This window comes from Sciurus vulgaris (assembly GCF_902686455.1).
Source record: "Sciurus vulgaris genome assembly, chromosome: 12".
NCBI lineage: Eukaryota > Metazoa > Chordata > Mammalia > Rodentia > Sciuridae > Sciurus > Sciurus vulgaris.
In genome coordinates this window covers 72172009-72191919 of record NC_136473.1, presented here as the reverse complement: position 1 = coordinate 72191919, position 19911 = coordinate 72172009, and the positions used below count along the sequence as shown (strand labels likewise).

General features: G+C 39.2%; 1 protein-coding gene across 1 annotated transcript; it reads left to right on the top strand.

Moving 5' to 3' along the window:
- The first annotated feature begins 7015 nt into the window (after positions 1–7015).
- LOC306641745 (mitochondrial import inner membrane translocase subunit Tim9-like) lies at positions 7016–7909 on the top strand. The gene is made up of 2 exons (XM_079106984.1): positions 7016–7137; positions 7231–7909. The coding sequence occupies exon 2, from the start codon at positions 7257–7259 to the stop codon at positions 7524–7526; it is 270 nt and encodes an 89-aa protein (XP_078963110.1). The 5' UTR covers positions 7016–7137; positions 7231–7256; the 3' UTR covers positions 7527–7909.
- The last annotated feature ends 12002 nt before the right edge of the window (positions 7910–19911 follow it).

The window sequence follows — 19911 nt, the reverse complement described above, 5'->3', positions numbered from 1 at the left end:
GTACCACAAAAAAAAAAAAAAAAAAAAAAATTAATTAATTTTTAAAAAGAACCTGTCTCCTCTCTCTCTCTCTCTCCCTCTCCCTTTCTCCCTCCCTCTCTCTCTCTCCTTGTACACAATTATGCAGATAGTAAAGTTCAACAAATGTTATTGAGGATACATGCTTATTGAGGATCTAACACTGAACACACACACACACACACACACACACACACACACACACACACACACTCTTACACATCAGAATTTCTCTGGGAGCTTTGTACTTCCCCCCAGGAATCAGGACTACATACAAATGCAAAAGTTAGGTCAAAGACAGGTCAAGGAAATGTATACAAGCTGAAACAAATATATTATAAATTAACCACAAGGAAGCAACCAGGCAAATCCAGAATGTCAGATATTCTGCAGAACAGTTAATCTGGCTTATTATTTATTTATTTATTTAGTCAATGGCGTGGAAAAAAAAGCAAAGAAGAGACTATTCTAGTTTTAAAGGAGTTAAAAGATGGCTGAAGTGTATTTCAGTACCACAGCATGCGCTTAGCACGTGTAAGGCCCTGGATTTAACCTCACCACCATCGCCAAAAAAATAAATAAGTAAATAAAAGAGTTTAAAGAGACCTTACAGATATAACTGAATACAAAGAATAACAGACCTGACTCTGGATCTTGAGTAAAGTACCAAGTCTAAAAATGGCCTTTAAAAAAATTATTTATGAAATTTGAATAGAGACTAATAGGCAATAAGGAATTGTTAACAATTTATAATAGCATGCTGGTTATGTAAGCAAATGACCTTTTTCAGATGCATACTAAAGTATTTGGGAGTAAACTGACCCAAGTAAATGAAGAGAAAAAGAAAGAAAAAGGAAAAAGGGGTAGTGGTGGGGGTGGAGGAAAATAGACGAAATAAGTGTGGTAAAACTTGATGTCTGTTGAAGCTGGCTGATTGGTTCACAAGGGTTTGTTATGTAAGTCTGGAAATTTTTGTAATAAAAAGGTTTTGGTTTTGCTCATCTTTTTTTTTTTTTTTTTTTTTTTTAAGGGGGTGTACCAGGGATTGAACCATGAGGCACTGTTAACCACTGAGAGACAGGGTCTCACTAAATTGCTTAGGGCCTCACTGAGTTGCTGAGGCTGGCTTTGAACTCTCCATTTTCCTGCCTCAGCTTCCAGAGCCACTGGGATTACAGGCATGCACCACTGCACCTAGCCCTTCTCGTTCGTCTTTTAATGAGTGTTGTAGACACCAAATGGGGAGGAGTAGAAGGGAGGGGGCTAGAAGTGAGGACTAGGGCACCTGGAGAAGGGTTTGTGGAGGAGATAAAACTGTTTTCAGGCCTCCCTCCCTCCCTCCCTCCCTCCCTTCCTTCCTTCCTTCCTTCCTTCCTTCCTTCCTTCCTTCCTTCCTTCCTTCCTTCCTTCCTTCCTTCCTTCTTTCTTCTTTGCTTTCCTCTCTTCCTTTCTCTGTGTTAGCGTCTCCCAAATACCAGGCAGGGTGCAGTATTAAAAGCAGTCAGGCAGGGCAGAGAGTGGGTGTCTTTTGGGGAGTGGGGAAACTGCTCTGGGAATTCTGCAGCCAGTCAGCAGAGGAATGTGGGGAATGCCAGGCTGGGGGCCTGGTTGGACTTTTTACCAAAGGCAGTAGTGAGGTTTCTGCGCACACAAGAGTGATGCAGTGCAGTCTCCACTTACTCCAGTGGCTTAATGTGGACATGCAGGGCAGGAAGGAGGGAGTCCTGGGGCATGGTAGAAGCTGTTACCCTTCAGGCACGAGGAAGTCATAAGAGCTTGCACTGCACAGGAGTGACAGTTGATGAGGGATATTTCAGATGAGTCAAGAATCAGTCCATCTGCTGGAGACCACTTATGAAGCCAGCAGGGGCAAAGCAAAGATGGTGGTGGTCCTGTTTAACAAAAATAAGGAAACTGTGCTGACTTGGGAGATGAGGATGAGAGGTTAATTTGAATGTGCAAAATCGGAGGTGAGGACAGAATAACCAAGTTGAAACACTTCAAACAACAGACTGTTCCCAACAATAGGCCATTTCACCCTATGGGAGGGGAGGAGACACAGAATCACTAGGTCAACTGTTTGACTCTTTCACCCCCGCCCCTCCCCTGGTGAAAAGCTTAGAGACAAAAGTCTGGAAAGGAGTGTGGAAAAGTGAGTGAGAGATAAGAAACAAGAGGTGAAATTACAGGGAGGATGGGGAGGCAAGAGGGTGTGTCCACAGGCCTTGAAGAATCCTTGCTTCTGAAATCCTGCTCTCCTGTGACTTCCTGTTGTGATAGGGGACCCTTCCCAGCGATCCTTGGGGCACAGCTGTCTCTTGCACCAAGGTGCCTCTTAGTTGGGTAAGTGTATGGCTGCAGAAGGAACCGGAGCATCAGACTTGGTTCCCCAGGGTGGCAACCAGTTCTGTTACCTCCTTCCGATGGCCCAAGATAGACTGCATTGTTTCTGGAGATGTCCCTATAGATGCTGATGACCTCCCAGGTCATGCCCCACCAACCTGGAGGACTGTTTCTCTGTCTTGATTGTTTAATTACTGGGTTAACAAACAAGAAAAAAAAAAAAAAAAAAACAAATCACGTGGGGCAGGATGTCAAGAGCAGAGTTACTTCAGTTGCCTGTGGAAATAACACCCGGTTGTGCAATGCGATTTTTAGGGTGAGGAAGGCACACTCCGGTCTTAGTCTGATGGTCTGACCATTTGTAAAACACAGCCCATTCTTTTCTTTTTTAGAGTTACAGATAAGACGATGATAAGACTCCCCCCCCCCAAAAAAAAACATAAAAGAGAAAAGCCTGAAGTTTGGTGGTACCCTAGAAACCTTTCATTGGTTCTTCTTTCTGATTCTTCATTGTCAGAAAATGACACCAAGAGGCCAACAAGACATGATGTGGCTTTTTTTTCCCCCCTCAACTGCCTTCCTTCCGGTTCAAAATCTCTCAAGTTCTGCCCATCCCTGTTCTGTATCCCGCCCTCGCCCCACCACAAACCTACTTCCTCCCCTAGCCCGCCCACTGATACCCTATTTCTCCCCTGGCCCTTCTGCACCTCCTCCCACTGCTGCCAGCTCAGGGGACACTGGTCAAGAGTCTTACCTGACTTAGCAGCCCTGGTCAGAGCTGGGTCACCTTGGAAGAAAGCAGGCAGCAGTGACTGGGGTTGTAGCCGGAGAGCAGAGCCAACATGGGCCCTGCCTTTTGTAATCACTTTAAATGTGGCTTCTTCTTATAACTATTTCTAATTTACTGATATCTGAGGGAGAGCTACCGCGGAGTTTCTGCCATCTTCCAAGCACTGTGCTAAGCCTGTTACCTGCCTTTTCTCCTTTAATCACTTGGCAAACACATAAAGTAGGACCATTACCATTCCTCTTTATAACACAGGAAATAAGGTCAGCGAGGTTAAGCAACCTGCCCAAGCTGAGACAGCAACCAGGCAGCCGTGCCGGGATGCAGACCCACATACACCCAGTCCTCGTGGTCTGCTCTGTCACCATCACAAGGCACTGCTTGAAGGGCTTTTACCTTGACTTATTCCTCCTACTGACATGAGCGGGACCATTTCAAGTAAAAAGCCATGTCAGGGGGAAAGCTGGTCACCAGGAATCCCTTCTGGGACTGCCACCGAAGCCATAGGGATCTGTAACTGGCCATCTACAGGGTAGCCTGCTCTTTCTCAGTAGAGCTGTGGCCAAGCGCCATGTTTTCCAGGCCTCTGGGCCCACATCCTAGTTGGTTTTGTGGTAACAGGGCCAAGGTCATGAATCTGATCCCTTTGTGGGCCAGTTCCAACCACCCCGGTGTTACAGGCAGCACTCCTAATTTTAGCCACCGTTTCTCAAGCACAGACCACTGGATGCAAATGAAAATGGTTTAGCATAACCCTCTAATTATTTTTTAAATAAATAAAGAACCCATAAAAACATATGCCCCGTGGTCAAGAGTTATGACCTTATATAAAAATAGGTTTCTGTTTGCAGTAGGAGAGACGTAGTGTTTCAGGAAAGCCTGATCCCTGAAAGGCCAAACTCCACATTTACTCCTTCTCCTCCAGAATGTGCACTAGGAGAGAGTAGATGTGTTCCAACCCGGTTCAAGTGTCACGTTTTGTTTAAATGTTCTGAGCTTTTTGAAATCAAGACAGACCAACTTCTCATTAGATATCTCTGAAACCGAAGTGAAATCTTCAGTGTTGGGTAACTTAGCACCATTCAGGGCTGAGAATACAGTAGAAATGAATAGTCACGGGGAAAAGCGGCAAAATTAGCCTCTTGCAGTGAAGACTTTGGACTGTAGGAATGATGAATTATCCCAAATAGGCCCAGGGCCAGTGAAGAAGGCAACTCCACTGTGCACACAGCACTGAAATGGGGTTGGTGCAGAGCCATGGCCATTGGGGATCTTTGACCTGGGTGGAGGAGCCAGGGCGAACACCGACACATGAAAAACAGACGCGGAAGTGGGTACCCAAAACATGGCACAGGGAACGATGAGGGCAGAAAAGTGAAGGGAAAGGAAACGAGTGGATTGAAATAAGAATAGTTTCTAAAAGCTGGAGAGCATGGAGCTCGGAACTGAAGAGTTCAAGTCTAGGTGGAAAGAACAGTGTGAATGTGTGTACTTACAGCACCCAACTCCTAGGCTGCCTTTGGAGCTCCAGGTTCACACCCAGGAGAGGCCTGGAGACAAAGCCAACTGTATTTTTAAAAAATTTGTTCTAATTAGTTATACATGACAGTCGAATGCATTTTGACACATTGTTCACAAATGGAGCACAAACTTCTCATTCCTCTGGCTGTGCACCATGCAGTCACACCGGTAGTGTAATCATACATGTACATATGGTAATGATGTCCATCTCATTCCACTGTCCTTCCCATCCCCCCTCCCCTCTCCACTCCTCTCTGCACAATCCAAAGTTCTTTCATTCTTCCCTAGCCATCCCCCACCCATTATGGATCAGCAGCCACTTATCAGAGAACATATTCAGTCTTTGGTTTTTTTAGGATTGGCTTATTTTGCTCAGCATGATATTCTCCAGCTCCATTCATTTACCTACAAATGCCATAATTCCATTTTTCTTTAAGGCTGAGTAATATTCCATTGAGTATATGTACCACATTTTTTTTATCTAGTCATCTGTTGAAGGGCATCTAGGTTGGTTCCATAGTTTAGCTATTGTAAATTGAACTGCTGTGAACATTGATGTGGCTGGATCACTGTAGTATTCAGATTTTAAGTCCTTTGGGTATAAATTGAGGAGTGGGATAGCTGGGTCAAATGGTGGTTCCATTCCAAATTTTCTGAGGAATCTCCATACTGCTTTCCAGAGTGGTTGCACCAATTTGCAGTCCCACCAGCAATGTATGAGTGTGCCTTTTCCCCCATATCCTCGCCAACAATTATTGTTGCTTGTATTCTTGATAATTTCCATTCTAATTGGAGTGAGATGAAATCTCAATGTAGTTTTGATTTGCATTTCTGTAATTGCTAGAGATGATGAACATTTTTTCACATGTTTGGTGACTGATCGTATTTTTCTTCTGCGAAGTGTGTGTTCAGTTCTTAAGCCCATTTAATGATTGGGTTATTTGGTTTTTTGGTATTAAATTTTTTGAGTTCTTATATATCCTGGAGATTAATGCTCTATCAGAGGTGTATGTGGTAAAGATTTTCTCCCATTCTGTAGGTTCTTTCTTAATGTTATTGATAGTTTCCTTTGCTGAGAAGAAGCTTTTTAGTTTGAATCCATCCCATTTATTGATTTTTGATTTTACTTCTTGCACTTTAGAAGTCTTGTTAAGGAAGTCAGGTCCTAAGCTGACATGATGAAGATTTGAACATCCTTTTTCTTCTATCAGGTACAGGATCTCTGTTTTAGTACGTAAGTCTTTGATCCACTTTGATTTGAGTTTTGTGCAGGGCAAGAGACAGAGGTTTAATTTCATTTTGCTACATATGGGTTTCCAGTTTTCCCAGAATCATTTGTTGAATAGGCTATCTTTTCTCCACGTTTTTGGTGCCTTTGTCTAGTATGAAATAACTGTATTTATGTGGGTTTGTGTCTGTGTCTTCTATTTTGTACCATTGGTCTACATGTCTGCATTGGTGCCAATACCATGTTGTTTTTGTTACTATTGCTCTGTAGTATAGTTTAAGGTCTAGTATTGTGATGCCTCCTGCTTCACTCTTCTTGCTAAGGACTGCTTTGGCTATTTCGGGTATTTTATTTTTCCAAAAGAATTTCATGATTGTTTTTTCTAGTTTTATGAAGAATGTCATTGGGATTTTAATAGAAATTGCATTGAATCTGTATAAATCTTTTGGTGGTATGGCCATTTTGACAATATTAATTCGGTCAGGCGTATTCTGTGGTGCTATGCCAGTGCCATTTGGTTGGGATGGTTCTACCTTCAACCTATATCTAATTAGTTAACTTATGAATATTTATTGAGTTTCTACAAGTGACTGGCATTGTGCAAGCCACCAGTCACACCACAACAGTTAATAGATAGTCTTACCTTCAAAGAACTTATGGCTTAGTTTAGTCAAGGAAACAAAGCAAAGATGATCATAGCATCCTGTAATAAAGACCATGATAGAGATCTGCCTGGGGGTGCTCAGAGGTAATTGGAGGGAGATCAAGTTCAGAGGGTGTCAGGGATGGTGGCATCTGAATTATCTTAAAGAATAAATAGAGAGCAGGGTGTGGTGGCACTTGCCTGTAATCCCAGTGGCTCTGGAGGCTAAAACAGGAGGATTGCAAGTGCAAGGCCAGCCTCAGAAATTTAGCAAGGCCCTAAGCAATTCTGTGAGATCCTGTCTCAAAATAAAAAGCAAAAAGGGTTGGGGATGTGGTTCAGTGGTCAAGTTCCCCTGAGTTAAATCTCCAGTACCGAACAAGCCAAAATAAAACAAGAATAAATAGAAAAGCAAAACTACTTTAAGACTTCATCTCATCTCAGTCAAAATGGCAATTATCAAGAATACAAGCAACAGGTGTTCTCTGCTATCCAGCGGCCCGTGGCGCCCTGACCCCGACCCTCAACCCCCAGACTCGACCTGTATTGCAGCCCCCCAGCCTCGTACCAGTGTCGGATGCGAGAGCCTGTGATTAAGTAAGAAATCAGGCCTCACTGGAGACAGACGTTCAAGCAAAGGCTGGACAACCACTTTTCCAGAACAGAAAGGAAACTCATGCATCAGAAAAGGTGACTAATAAACATACCAAAAGAATATGGCTGCACAAATACCAGAATCTGATCAGATAAAACAGTTTAGGGAATTCCTTGGAACCTACAATAAACTTACAGAAACCTGCTTTTTGGACTGTGTAAAAGACTTCACAACAAGAGAAGTAAAACCTGAAGAGATCACCTGTTCAGAACATTGCTTACAGAAATATTTGAAAATGACACAAAGAATATCCATGAGATTCCAGGAATATCATATTCAGCAGAATGAAGCCCTGGCAGCCAAAGCAGGACTCCTTGGTCAACCACAATAGAGAAATCCTGATGGATGGACTTTCAACAAAAGATTGCCAATAGCTGTTGCACTGGAAATGAGGATTCATATGATGGAATCCCCTGAAAACAGTAGGCACCATGTTAAACCGTTTGTCATGACTGTTTGGCAATGGAAACCAATGAAGAAACAACATTGCTGTTCACCAAGAATAATCAAAATAGAAGATCTTATTGTTCAGAGAAAATAATAAGATATATTTGTTGAGGCCTTAAGATTTAGCAGCTTGGTCACTTGATTAGAAAAATAAACCATTGTTTCTTCCATTGTGACTGTTAATTTTAAACCAAAATATGTGTCAAATCATGTATGAGATAGAAAAAAATTTTATTACTAAAAGTGAAATAAATGGAAATATCACTAAAAAAAAAAAAGAATACAAGCAACAATAATTGTTGGCGAGGATGTGGGGGAAAAGGCACACTCATACATTGCTGGTGGGACTGCAAATTGGTGCAACCACTCTGGAAAGCAGTATGGAGATTCCTCAGAAAATTTGGAATGGAACCACCATTTGACCCAGCTATCCCACTCCTCAATTTATACCCAAAGGACTTAAAATCTGAATACTACAGTGATCCAGCCACATCAATGTTCACAGCAGTTCAATTTACAATAGCTAAACTATGGAACCAACCTAGATGCCCTTCAACAGATGACTAGATAAAAAAAATGTGGTACATATACTCAATGGAATATTACTCAGCCTTAAAGAAAAATGGAATTATGGCATTTGTAGGTAAATGAATGGAGCTGGAGAATATCATGCTGAGCAAAATAAGCCAATCCTAAAAAAACCAAAGACTGAATATGTTCTCTGATAAGTGGCTGCTGATCCATAATGGGTGGGGGATGGCTAGGGAAGAATGAAAGAACTTTGGATTGTGCAGAGAGGAGTGGAGAGGGGAGGGGGGATGGGAAGGACAGTGGAATGAGATGGACATCATTACCATATGTACATGTATGATTACACTACCGGTGTGACTGCATGGTGCACAGCCAGAGGAATGAGAAGTTTGTGCTCCATTTGTGAACAATGTGTCAAAATGCATTCGACTGTCATGTATAACTATATCTAACAAAAAAATAGAAAATTGAAGATGAAGGTGGGAAAGGGCATTTTGAGAGAGAGAGAGAGAGAGATCGTCCAGTACTAGTTTTAGTTTAGTTTCGTCATATCCTGCTAACAAAATTTCTCTTTTCAACAGCTCCCCACCCCACTCTGTTGTGAGAAGTTTAACCTACTTTTGTCCAATTTTCCTCTAAAATGATAGAGATGCCCATTTGATTTCCAAGACACAGTAGATACTGAGGGCACAGCCTAGCTTTTAAAATGGGTTTGTATCTTTTCAAACAGGAAGCAGCATTGTCCATTAAAAATCAGCATCCGAGAGCGTTTCCTGAGTAGCTAACTATGTAATCAGATTTTGGTTTGGGGTCTGGAAATAAAGTTAGAAAGACAGAGAGGGATTCGAATGAACATAGTGGGATAAAAAGAGAGTATTCGCAAGTAATCAGGACAGCCACGTCATTCCCAAGCAAGCTGGTCTCTGCTGGTCCATGACCTTGAAACTGGTAGCCAACTTGACCATGCTCGATAAGTCCTACTTCCCCAAGTCTAGTACCAATCCTCCTCCCTGGAAAGAATCGATCCCTTTCCTGGTGTGATTGTCATTGGTGTATGATGTCTAGTTAAGCGGTCTAACTTTAGGATAACAGAATTTCGAGGCAGGAAGGCACCTTTGTATTTTGCAAACCCAAATGAGTTGATATCCAGCCCAAACTCACAGAGCAGTTGGTGACAAGAATGGAATCACACCTCTCCTGACTCCCACCATACTGTCTCTCTTTCTTCTTGCCAATTCACCATAACTTCAGAAACACAAAAACGCAAAACAAAGCTGAACCTTGTGTTGAGTGTTAAGTCCTGAGTCATGCTTGAACAGCAGCTCCTTTCTCTCCATGTTAGCTGTGTTTTTCCTCCCTGGTGGCCCAAATAAGAATCAACTTTGTGATATTAATTCATTCAGTGGCCACGGAGTAGTGTTCTGGAGTAGGCACTGTGTTTGGGGTTGGTGGGAGCTGCAGTAACCCAGATGCTTTCTCCTAACAGAGTGTCCAGGGAAGATGTGTGAACTCAGCAAGCAGGAGAGGAAGGGGCCTAATTTTACTCACTTTTGAATGTTCACCGAAAACTTCATGTAGAGGAAGAATTTTCCAACATTTTAATTATGTAGGTGTGGGGAAGGCTTCCAGGGCAGGAGGAAGAAACTCTGGGTATAAACTGTCAGATTGGCAAATGAACTGATTGGACTGAGGCTTTATATCATTTTCTAAAATTAAGTGTGGCCAAAAATAGTAGTTGTTGGGTGTATGGGAAAGGAGCTCTGCTTTGAGTGGTAGGACTGTCCAGAGGGGTGGATGTCCACTGAGCTCCCTGACCTCTGCCTTTGGCCACCACCTCTGCTCTTCTCAATTTTCATATCAGCTCTGTTCAGTCCTTTCATGCTTATCTCAAACTTTTACGTAAAACATCCTCTCTCCAGTGACATTTTTTGTTCTTTGCAGAGGATACCAGGTTCTCCCGGGTCAAATTTTTTCCCTTTAGTTTTTCCAAATGTTTCCATTTGTTAGCTAAATATTTTTTGAGCAATTATCATATGTCATTGGGGAATTCACAAATTATAAGACACTCTCCCTAACCTGACCAGGGGAACAAAATCAATGCCATTAAACAACAATACAAGGTAGCTTAGGACCAAATGCCAAATATATGCATTGGGCAGGAAATGTTTCAGGAATTTAGTGGGGAGAATGATTATACTAGGGCTGGAGTCTACACTGAGGGCCTTATAGAAAAATGACTCTTCAGCCTAGATAGGAAGAAAGTGGAGGCAGGGAGTCTCTGACATACCGTTAGCGACATATCCTCATTAGAGTCTCACAATGAAGAACAGTAAAAATACTGTTTAGCAATTAAGAGCATCTTATAGTTTACAACTTCTTTCGCACACACCACACACACTATTGGATTTGAGTTGTGGCTGAGACAGATTACAGAGACTTCTGAAACCAGTTACAATCTGGAAGATGCGGCAAATATGCAGTGGGTACTTACCTCTGATAAGCAATTTTGTATATAGTCTCATTTAACTCAAGGAATAAACTCGTGAGGTAGATGTTGTTATCACCATTTTACACGTGAGTAAATTAATGGTAAGGAACTTCTCAAGATCACATAATTAATAATAACGGTAAAAATAATAATAGCTATTACACATGGTAATTACTATGTGCCAGACACTATTTAAGTATGCTTAAAACAGCCAGATGAGGTAAGAACACTTGCTAGTCCCATTTTTAGATGGGAAAAAATGAAATATGGAGACATTTAAAAATTTGTCTAATGTGGTATAACTACCGGGTGTCAGAGACTAGACTCATGAATAATTTAGGTTGCCTGGCTTCAGAACCCAGCCTCCAAAGCCTCAACCCCAGAGCAAAGCTGCCAACAGAAATATAATGTGAGCTAACCACATAATTTTAAATGTTCTAGTAGCCACATTAAAAAGTAACAAGAAACAGGTTAAATTTATTTTAATGTTACATTTTACTTAGCCAACAACCCAAAATATTATCATTTCAACTTGTAAATAATTTATTAGTTATATGTTTTATATTTTTTATGTGAAATCATCTAAATCCAGTGTATATTTTAAAACTTGCATCATATTTGAACTCAAATACTAAATTTGCATCAGAAATACTTGACCTGTATTTATATTTTACATAATACTTAGTTGAAAAAAATAGCTCCATATGCTCAATTTATTTCCAACACATGTAACAGTTTTCTAATAACTGAGTTGAATACCAAAAATAATTTTTGTTTTTTTTAAATATTTGCATCCATATTGTGAAATCTATTTATTTTAGAAATGACTTTGAAGCAAAACCCCATCAATTTCAAAATTATGTTTCTTAAGGAAGTCACTAATTTTTGTGTCAACTCAGTAATTTATTTTTATTGCTATTTTGTTATAATACTGGGAATTAAACCCAGAGCCCCACGCATACTTGGGAAGCAAGTTACATCCTCAGTCCATTTTAAAAATTTAGATTTAAGACAGGGTCTCACTTAGTTGCCCAGGCTGACCTTAAATTTGCAATTCTCCTGCCTCCGCCTCTTGAGTAGCTGAGATCATGGGCAGGTACCACTACACCTGGCCAACTCAGAATTATTAACATTGAATTTAGCTGGGCACAGTAGTGCACTCTGTAATGCCAGCAATTCCGGAGGCTGAGGCAGGAAGATCACAAGTTTGAGGTCTACCCGGGTGATTTAGGGAGATCTTGTCTCAAAATTTAAAAATAAAAATAAGAAGGATTGGTGGTTATATTTCAGTGGTAGAGCACCTTAGGTTCAACCTCTAGTACCACAAAGACAAAAACAAACAAAAAACACCTACTGAATTCAAAGGGTATTGCAAAAATTGAAAAGCGACCATAAATTCATCAATATCATTAATGTGTTCTGCATTTTTCTTTTACTCTTTACAGTTAATTTGCATAATATTCTTGATTATAATGAAAATCTGCATATTAATTCATGTTAGATGAATATGTTATGATTGTATTATAAAAAATTTCAATTTCAGGGTGTCAACTGTAGCTCAGTGGCGGAACACTTGCCTAGCATGTGTCAGGCACTGGGTTTGATCCTCAGCACCACATAAAAATAAATAAGTAAAATAAAATTTTGTGTCTATTGACAAATAAAAAAATTTCAATTTCAACATAAAGTCTTGTACCTGTCAAGCTAGGTCACAGATAAACTTTTCTTTGCCTTGGAGCTTCAAATTTAGCTCATTCACATGCAGTGTGATATCAGTGAGAAAACAAATCACACTGCTATCTTTGCTTATTGAATATTTGGTAAGTCTTCCTTTTGTTTCAAGATAATCTCAAGTAAAAATTAACAATATAATAGTTTAAAAAAAAAAAAAACTCAACTACTCAACCAATGAGCATTGGCAAAGAGCACAAGGTCACTGAATTACTTTTCTTCTACTTCTTTCTATCACAGGATGATTCATAACATTTGCACCCGTATAAAACGATTTTCACAATATTCATGACACTTTTCAGAAAGCTGAACACATTTAAATATCTTTAAGATATATCATCTAAAAGAAGCAAAGCAAGAGACAAAAGATCAGTTTCTTGCTTTAAAATATAAAAAATCCAAAATTTTGATTTAACATAGCCAGGGCACCCTTCAGTGTGATGGGAGCTGTTTTCCATATCTAGCTAAAGATTTTCTTTGACAGGTGTGAAAGACAAAAATATCTATACCACTAAATTCAATCTTTAGGCTGCAATATGACAACAATTTTTTAAATGTCTGAATGTCTTTTGAGACAAAACATATTCAAAGTGTTAATAGGTGGTGTCTCTTAAATCTCATGATTCCTCTAAAGCTGAAGAAAGTCAAAGCAATCTTTCAAAATTTCAATCAGTTGAAGTTTGATATTGTTAGAAAGATTTTGTATTCAATGGACAATTATTTGTTTGCATAACTGAAGCGTTTTCAGGGTTTTTTTTTTCCCCTTTAGCTTTATTAAGGTATGATTGACAAATAAAAAACATGTATATTTAAGATGTATAATATGATTGACATACATCATGAAATGATTACCAAATTAAGTTAATTAACATATCCAGCACTTCACATAGTAACCCTTATTTTGTGCATGTGGTGAGAACACTTAAGTTCCACTGTTAGGAAATTTCTAGTATATATTATTATTCACTGAAGTCACCATGCTATACATTAGATCTCCAGAACTTATTCATCTTATATATGAAAGGCTGTGCCCTCTGACCAGCATCTTCCTATTTCCCTTACCCATCCTCAGTCCCTACTAACCGCCGTTCTACTCTGTTTCATTACGAGTTCAACTTCTTTAGATTTTACATATAATTGAGATCATGCAGTATTTTTCTTTGTGTATCTGGCTATTTCACTTAGCATAATGTCCTCCAAGTTTATCCATGTTGTAGCGAATGGCAGAATTTCCTTCTTTAAGGTTGAATTTTATGTGTATATACTATATAAGGATATAGAAAATTACATATACAAAAATATATAATTTTACATATAATTTTGAAAATCATATGTTTTATATATACTTATAAAATATATTATATATACTTATATATAAAATATATATAAATGTGTTATGTATTTAGATATATAATTTTATTTATCCATTCATCCATCATCAGGCACTTAGGGTATTTTAATATCTTGCTACTGTGAATAATGCTGCAATGAACAGAGTACAGATATCTCTTCAAGATAGTGATTTTATTTTCTTTGGATATATACCCAGAAGTGGAATTGCTGGACCATATGGTAGTTTTTCTACTTTTAATTTTTTGAGAAACCTCCTAACTGTTTTCCATATTGGCTGTACCAAACTTTCACTATTTGTAAAATATCTTACAAGTTTTTCCTCATACTTTTTCCAACATAATTTCCATAACTAAAATAGTAATTTCTTTGACTACCTCTCCATCTAAAAACAGTTCTTTTGTATAAGTATCCAAGTCATCTTATAGTTGGCCAACATTATAAACTTAGATCCTGCTAAAAATTGTTTAAAAATATTTGTTGGACATCTAATAGTAATTTCAGGCAACTAATATTTTTTCTGTTTTAGCTGTTAGAAAGAAACATTAAATTCACTATGTGTTTTCTGGAGATGTCTCCTACTGTTGTCTACTTTATATTTAAAAGATTTTTATAAAACAGCATCTTCATTTTGCTCTGTTGCAGCAAATTGCAACTGCCATCTGTCTAAGTCTGTTTTCTGCTGCAATAACAGAACGCCACAGACTAGATAATTTATAAAGAAAAGAAATTTATTTCTCACAGTTTTGAAGACTGAGAACTCTAAAAGCATGGTGCTGGCATCTGTTAGGGGCCCTCACGCTGTGTCATATCTTGGCAAAAAGCATCACAAGGTGAAGAAGCCTACAAGCAAGCAGAGAAAAGTTGGGAACAAGAGAGCAATAGCATTATCAGGTTGCATAATCCTTACCTGTTTCTCCTTTGCAAGGGCAGAATAGAACATGATAATTGGAGTTTGTGTGGTATGTGATCAATGTGTTTGCATGCTCAGGACTTGCAACACCCTGATTACTCCTATCTGATTCTTCTTACTGACAAAAAAAAAAAAAAAAAAAAGAGAGAGAGAGAGAGAGAGAGAGTTCAGAGAAAGTGCTTACTTTTATAATAAAGGCACGCTCAGGATAACTAACCCACTCCAGTGATAATGTTAAAGGTCCCATCTCCCACTATCATGCTGGTGATTAAATTTCAACATAATTTTGAAGCAGACATTCAAATCACAGCAGCATTCATTTTGTAATTTAGGACTTGTTCTCTTTCAGTGTCTTCTCTCCATTGTTCCAGTCATAGTACTTTCTAGTTTCTGTATTTCTACTCAGTTCTGTGTTAGTAGTAGGTCTTTTAATTTTAAGTATTAAAATTTTTTCCATACTTATTTTTAAAACTAGAATATAATTTATTATATCATAATAAATTATAATTTATTATATATTATATACATAATTTATAATACATGTTTAAGATTAAAATAAGTATTTCGATTTCATTACCAATTTTGACTTACATAGATATTACTATAACTTGCATTGCCTGCATAAAATATTCAAATAAACATAGTGTTGGGGGCTGGGGAGATAGCTCAGTCGGTAGAGTGCTTGCCTTGTAAGCACAAGGCCCTGGGTTTGATCCCCAGCACCCCCCCCCCCAAAAAAAAAACATAGTGTTGCATTGATGTGTAAAAAAAAATCAATCAATCTATTAATGTCAACTAGACATGTGCTTTTGTGTATATTAGAAGCTATACATGCACCCAACACATGCATTACAATATAACAACATTTTCCACAATATGTTTAATGGAAAAATGACTAACAGTGTTGCATGTACTAAATCAAAATTAGGATTAATTACATTTAGTTAAAATTTGAGATTCAGTTCTTCAGCTACACATTTCACGTGCTCATTGGCCACATTTGGTTAGTGGCTACAGTATTGAACAACATAGTCCTAGACTGTCTATGGCAGAATCAGGGCCGTGAGGCAAGCCTCATTCTAAGTTCGGCCTGCTTTCCTTGGTGCCTCTTTGCTTCTCAAGCAAGGAGCTCTGGTTACAGGAAGACAGTTTTGTGGCTTCCCAGGTTCAAGATCTATAAACTGCAGTTGAGAGCCAATGTAAACTTCCAACAATCAGGACTCCAGGCAAGTAAGAGACAGAGAGGAGACATGGGTGTACTTAGCCAAAAGAGGCAAATGAAGCATAAACCTCCTCTAGTGGTTGTGGTTCAGAGATAGAAAGAGATCTGGGTTTGATAAAAGAAAAATAAAGTTGGGAATAGCATGAAGCTCTAAAGACAGGAAGCTTGGAGAAGTCGAGGGCCAAGCTGACACACTTAATAGTGGAGAGGCATGGTCTGCCTCTGTGGCCACCTTACAGAGGGTCTGCTGAGGGTTCCAATCTCTCTAAAGATGTTTAACAGAGGAGTGATGTGATTCTTCTGGTTAAGGAAGGTTACTATGCTGTCACTGAACTGCAGGATAGGTTGCCTAGGAAGAGAATGAAGCTTCAAGATCTGTTCCGAGATGTCTGTTGTTCAAAATAAAGTATGGGGACAAAGGGACAAGGGGAAAGGATGAAAACTGCAGATGCCACTCCACCCTCTTTTATTTCCATGAGTTTCTCTCTTTATTATGTAATTTGTACTTTTCAGTATTTGGTTCCTGTACATGATCCATCTCTTCTCCTTTATCATTTTTCCCTGTTGTGCTCCCTTAGCTGCCTTCTATTTTCTACGTCACAAGTTGTACATTTCCCTACATTTTACAGGACTTTCTCCTTCCTAGACTATCACGTTTTTCTTTTCTTTTCTTTTCTTTTTTTTTTCCTTTGGTACTAGGGACTGAACTGAGTGGCTCTCAACCACTGAGCCACATCCCCAGCCATTTTTTTATATTTTATTTAGAAATAGGGTCTTGCTAAGTTGCTTAAGACCTTGCTAAATAGCTGAGGCTGGCTTTGAACATATGATCCTCCTGCCTCAGCCTCCCACCTGGGATTACAGGCTTGAGCCGTTGCTTCCAACCTGAACTATCACCTTTCAGTACAGTCCATTCATAAAATCACTCCATTATTAAAAAAAGAATCAGAATGCACTTTCTATGTCAATTTTTATCCCGTTTGAGGCTTGTTGCATTTCTCAAATTTATGAGTTTATAATTTTCATCAAGTTTGGAAAATGTTTTGCCATTATTTCTTCTGCTCTCCCTACCCTTCTTTTGGGTTTCGCTTACACTATGTTTAATAATATGTCATATTCTTATGGGTCACCGAGGATCTCTTCCTTCTTTTTTTCCCAGTTTTCCTCCTCTTTGTAATATGGATAGTGTCTGTTGCTATATTTTCAAGTCCATTGATCTTTTCTTTTGCATTGTTCAAACTGCAGTTAAGTCTATTGGGTGAATTTTTCATTTCAGATACTGTACTTTTCAACTCTAGATATGTCATTTTCATAGTTTCATATCTATTCTTCATTACTTTTATATTTTCCTTTACATTGAGCATATTTATAATAATATTATTATAATTCTTGCCACTTCATTGCATAATTGCCATTATTTTGGAGTCCATTTCTATTGGTGGGTTTTTTAAAGTAGTGCTGGGTTCAAACCCAGGACAGGGTCTCTTCTGAATGCCACAGGGGTTCAACAGGTCTCTCCATTCAGCCTGGTCAGAACTTGAAAGCTCAGGAAATGGTTTAACTTGCAGCTTCCTGGGAGCTTTCTTTGCCCATTCTTATGGAGGTGTACCTTAGGAAGCTCATTGATTTTAGTATTTAGCCTAAGATTCAAGTGGACTTAAGATTTCTGGAGCTCTTTCTCTGCATACCTCCCTCTTCTCTGGGACTCTGCCTCACAAATTTCAGGTATCCCAAACTCTGATATTTTCCTTCTCAACTTAGCAAGAGTGTTGCATCTACTTGGATTCCCTTCCTTATGGTCTGGAAAGTGCCTCCAGGCAGAGAGCCAGGAATATTGCAAGGATCACTTCATTTGCTTCTCTCCTCTCAGGGATCACAATCCTGCCCTGTGTGTTGTCCAATGAAAACAATTGTTTCGAACATTTTACCCAATTTTCTAGTTATTTACTGGTGAGAGGGCAAGTTCAGTTCTAGGTAATGTTCAGGTCTGGAAGTGGAAGTTTCTTCATAGCTTTTTGTACTGCTGAATTTGTTCTTGCTAAAGTCAATACAAATATTTTTCTGGACAAATCAAACTGTCTTCTCTTTCTAACTTTCTTGACTGCTGACACTCACAGGCAATTACTTCCTCATCTAAGCTCCTTTCTCCCCAGGAATCTAAGGAATTGCATTTTCCATGTTTTTCTTTCAGCAAACCATCTGTTCCTCTAGCTTTTTCTCTGCTGATGCTACTTCAGTGTCACTTTTTCTGTGAAGGGTATCCTCTAGGGAAGTGCTGGAGGATCTATCTCATCCATTACCCAGCTCTTCTGGGGGGAAATCCCTACTCTGGTGCATGAAAGTTGGCAGTCTGTCTGCTGGCTGGATCAAATGCAGGCTGCAAAGGATTTTCTCTACATTAGTTTCCCTTTTTGTGAAAGTCCAAATTTCAGCTCAAGCTCACCATTTGTAAAATAGAGACCCTACCTTCTTCATTCTAAAATTTAAAAATATATACATATTTAATATATTACTTCCTACATACAAGCTAGGTAGAGAATAATATAGTACACACCTACCTGTCTAAGATACAGATATAAAAGGTATAAAGTATTACAGATATAGTTGAAATCCTCTGGATATCTCTTTTATTTTTATTCTCCTTCCTACCCTACTTCTAGGAAGTAACCAGTTTTCTGAATTCAGTGTTTTAAATGTCCATTTAGCATGTGCATGTGTGCATATGTGTGTGTTTAAGACAAGGGTATGTAAATTTTTTTGTTTGTGTTTTTACAAATATTTATACTCACCATATGACCCTAAACAATAAATAGCACTTGACATGTTTTTAGCTCCGTTCATTTATCCATCCCAGGTTATAACTCTTCTGAGTTGCTGTGTGTGGACCCAGAAGAGAAAACAAAGAGACATTCAACAGAGTTCTATTGAGCAGGGACTATGGGTTCTCCAGTGAGAGTGGTTACCTTAAGGGGAAAGGAGCCAGTGTAACCTTGTGTCCTAACATACAGGCTTGGTTATCTTAGGGGAAGGGCAATTCCAGCTACAACAGGGGTTTGTCATATGGTTTTGTTTCCTGAACTCATGGCAGAATTCTGGGGAGAACAAAAGGACTACAGGGAAGGACTTTCAAGTGCTTCTGGTACTACCACCACAATTACCATCACTAAATCTCTATCACATGCTCATTGTGAGTTGGGCACTGTGATAAGTGTTTACAAGCATTCTCTCTGATTCCCTAAAACGATCCTCAAAGTAAGCATTCTTGTCCCCGGTTTATAGATGGAGAAACAGGCTACAAACACCTGAACCGTATCTTCCTCCTGAATACCAGACTCTAACTATTCCAAGTTTTAATGAACATTTGTATTTGGAGAGTCCACAGGCATGTTAAGCCCAACCTGTCCAAAATTCCTTTCTGCTCATAGCCTCTCCCCTCTTAATTCTTTCTGTTAACAGCTGTGGGAGGAAGCCTCTTAGATCCAGGTCTAAGGTTACCACCCAGTTCCAAAGTCTTCCATAGCTCCCCACTGCCCAAAGAATTGAGTGCAAGGTTCTCACCTTGGCATTCAAATCCTTTATCATAGGCCCCCAACCTGCCTTCCTAACTTTATCGCCTACTCTTCCTTCATGCCCCAGTCAAACAAAACTATTTGCAGTTCTCCAAATAACCACATGTATTCCTATCTCAGTGACCTTGCTCATGTTCTCCTCTTATGTGGCTGTTCTCTCTCTTTCCTCTACATATCTACTCATTGATATTCTATGCACTCTTGAAAGTCAAGTTTAAATTTTTAGCTCTTCCCTGTCACTTGGTCTTCATTCTCCCACCAGAATATGATTTTTCCTCCTTTTTTCTCTCATTTATCATATGTCCTCTATCTTGTTATTCTATAATTTTCTGTGTGCTTGACCTCCCCCCTCTGCTCAAGAGAGTATAAAGCTGTTTCCTCCTCACCTTGATTCCCTGACCCTTCCTAACACCCAGAAGGAAATGGTGCTGTACTAAATCATTGAATTGATGTAATACTTTAGAC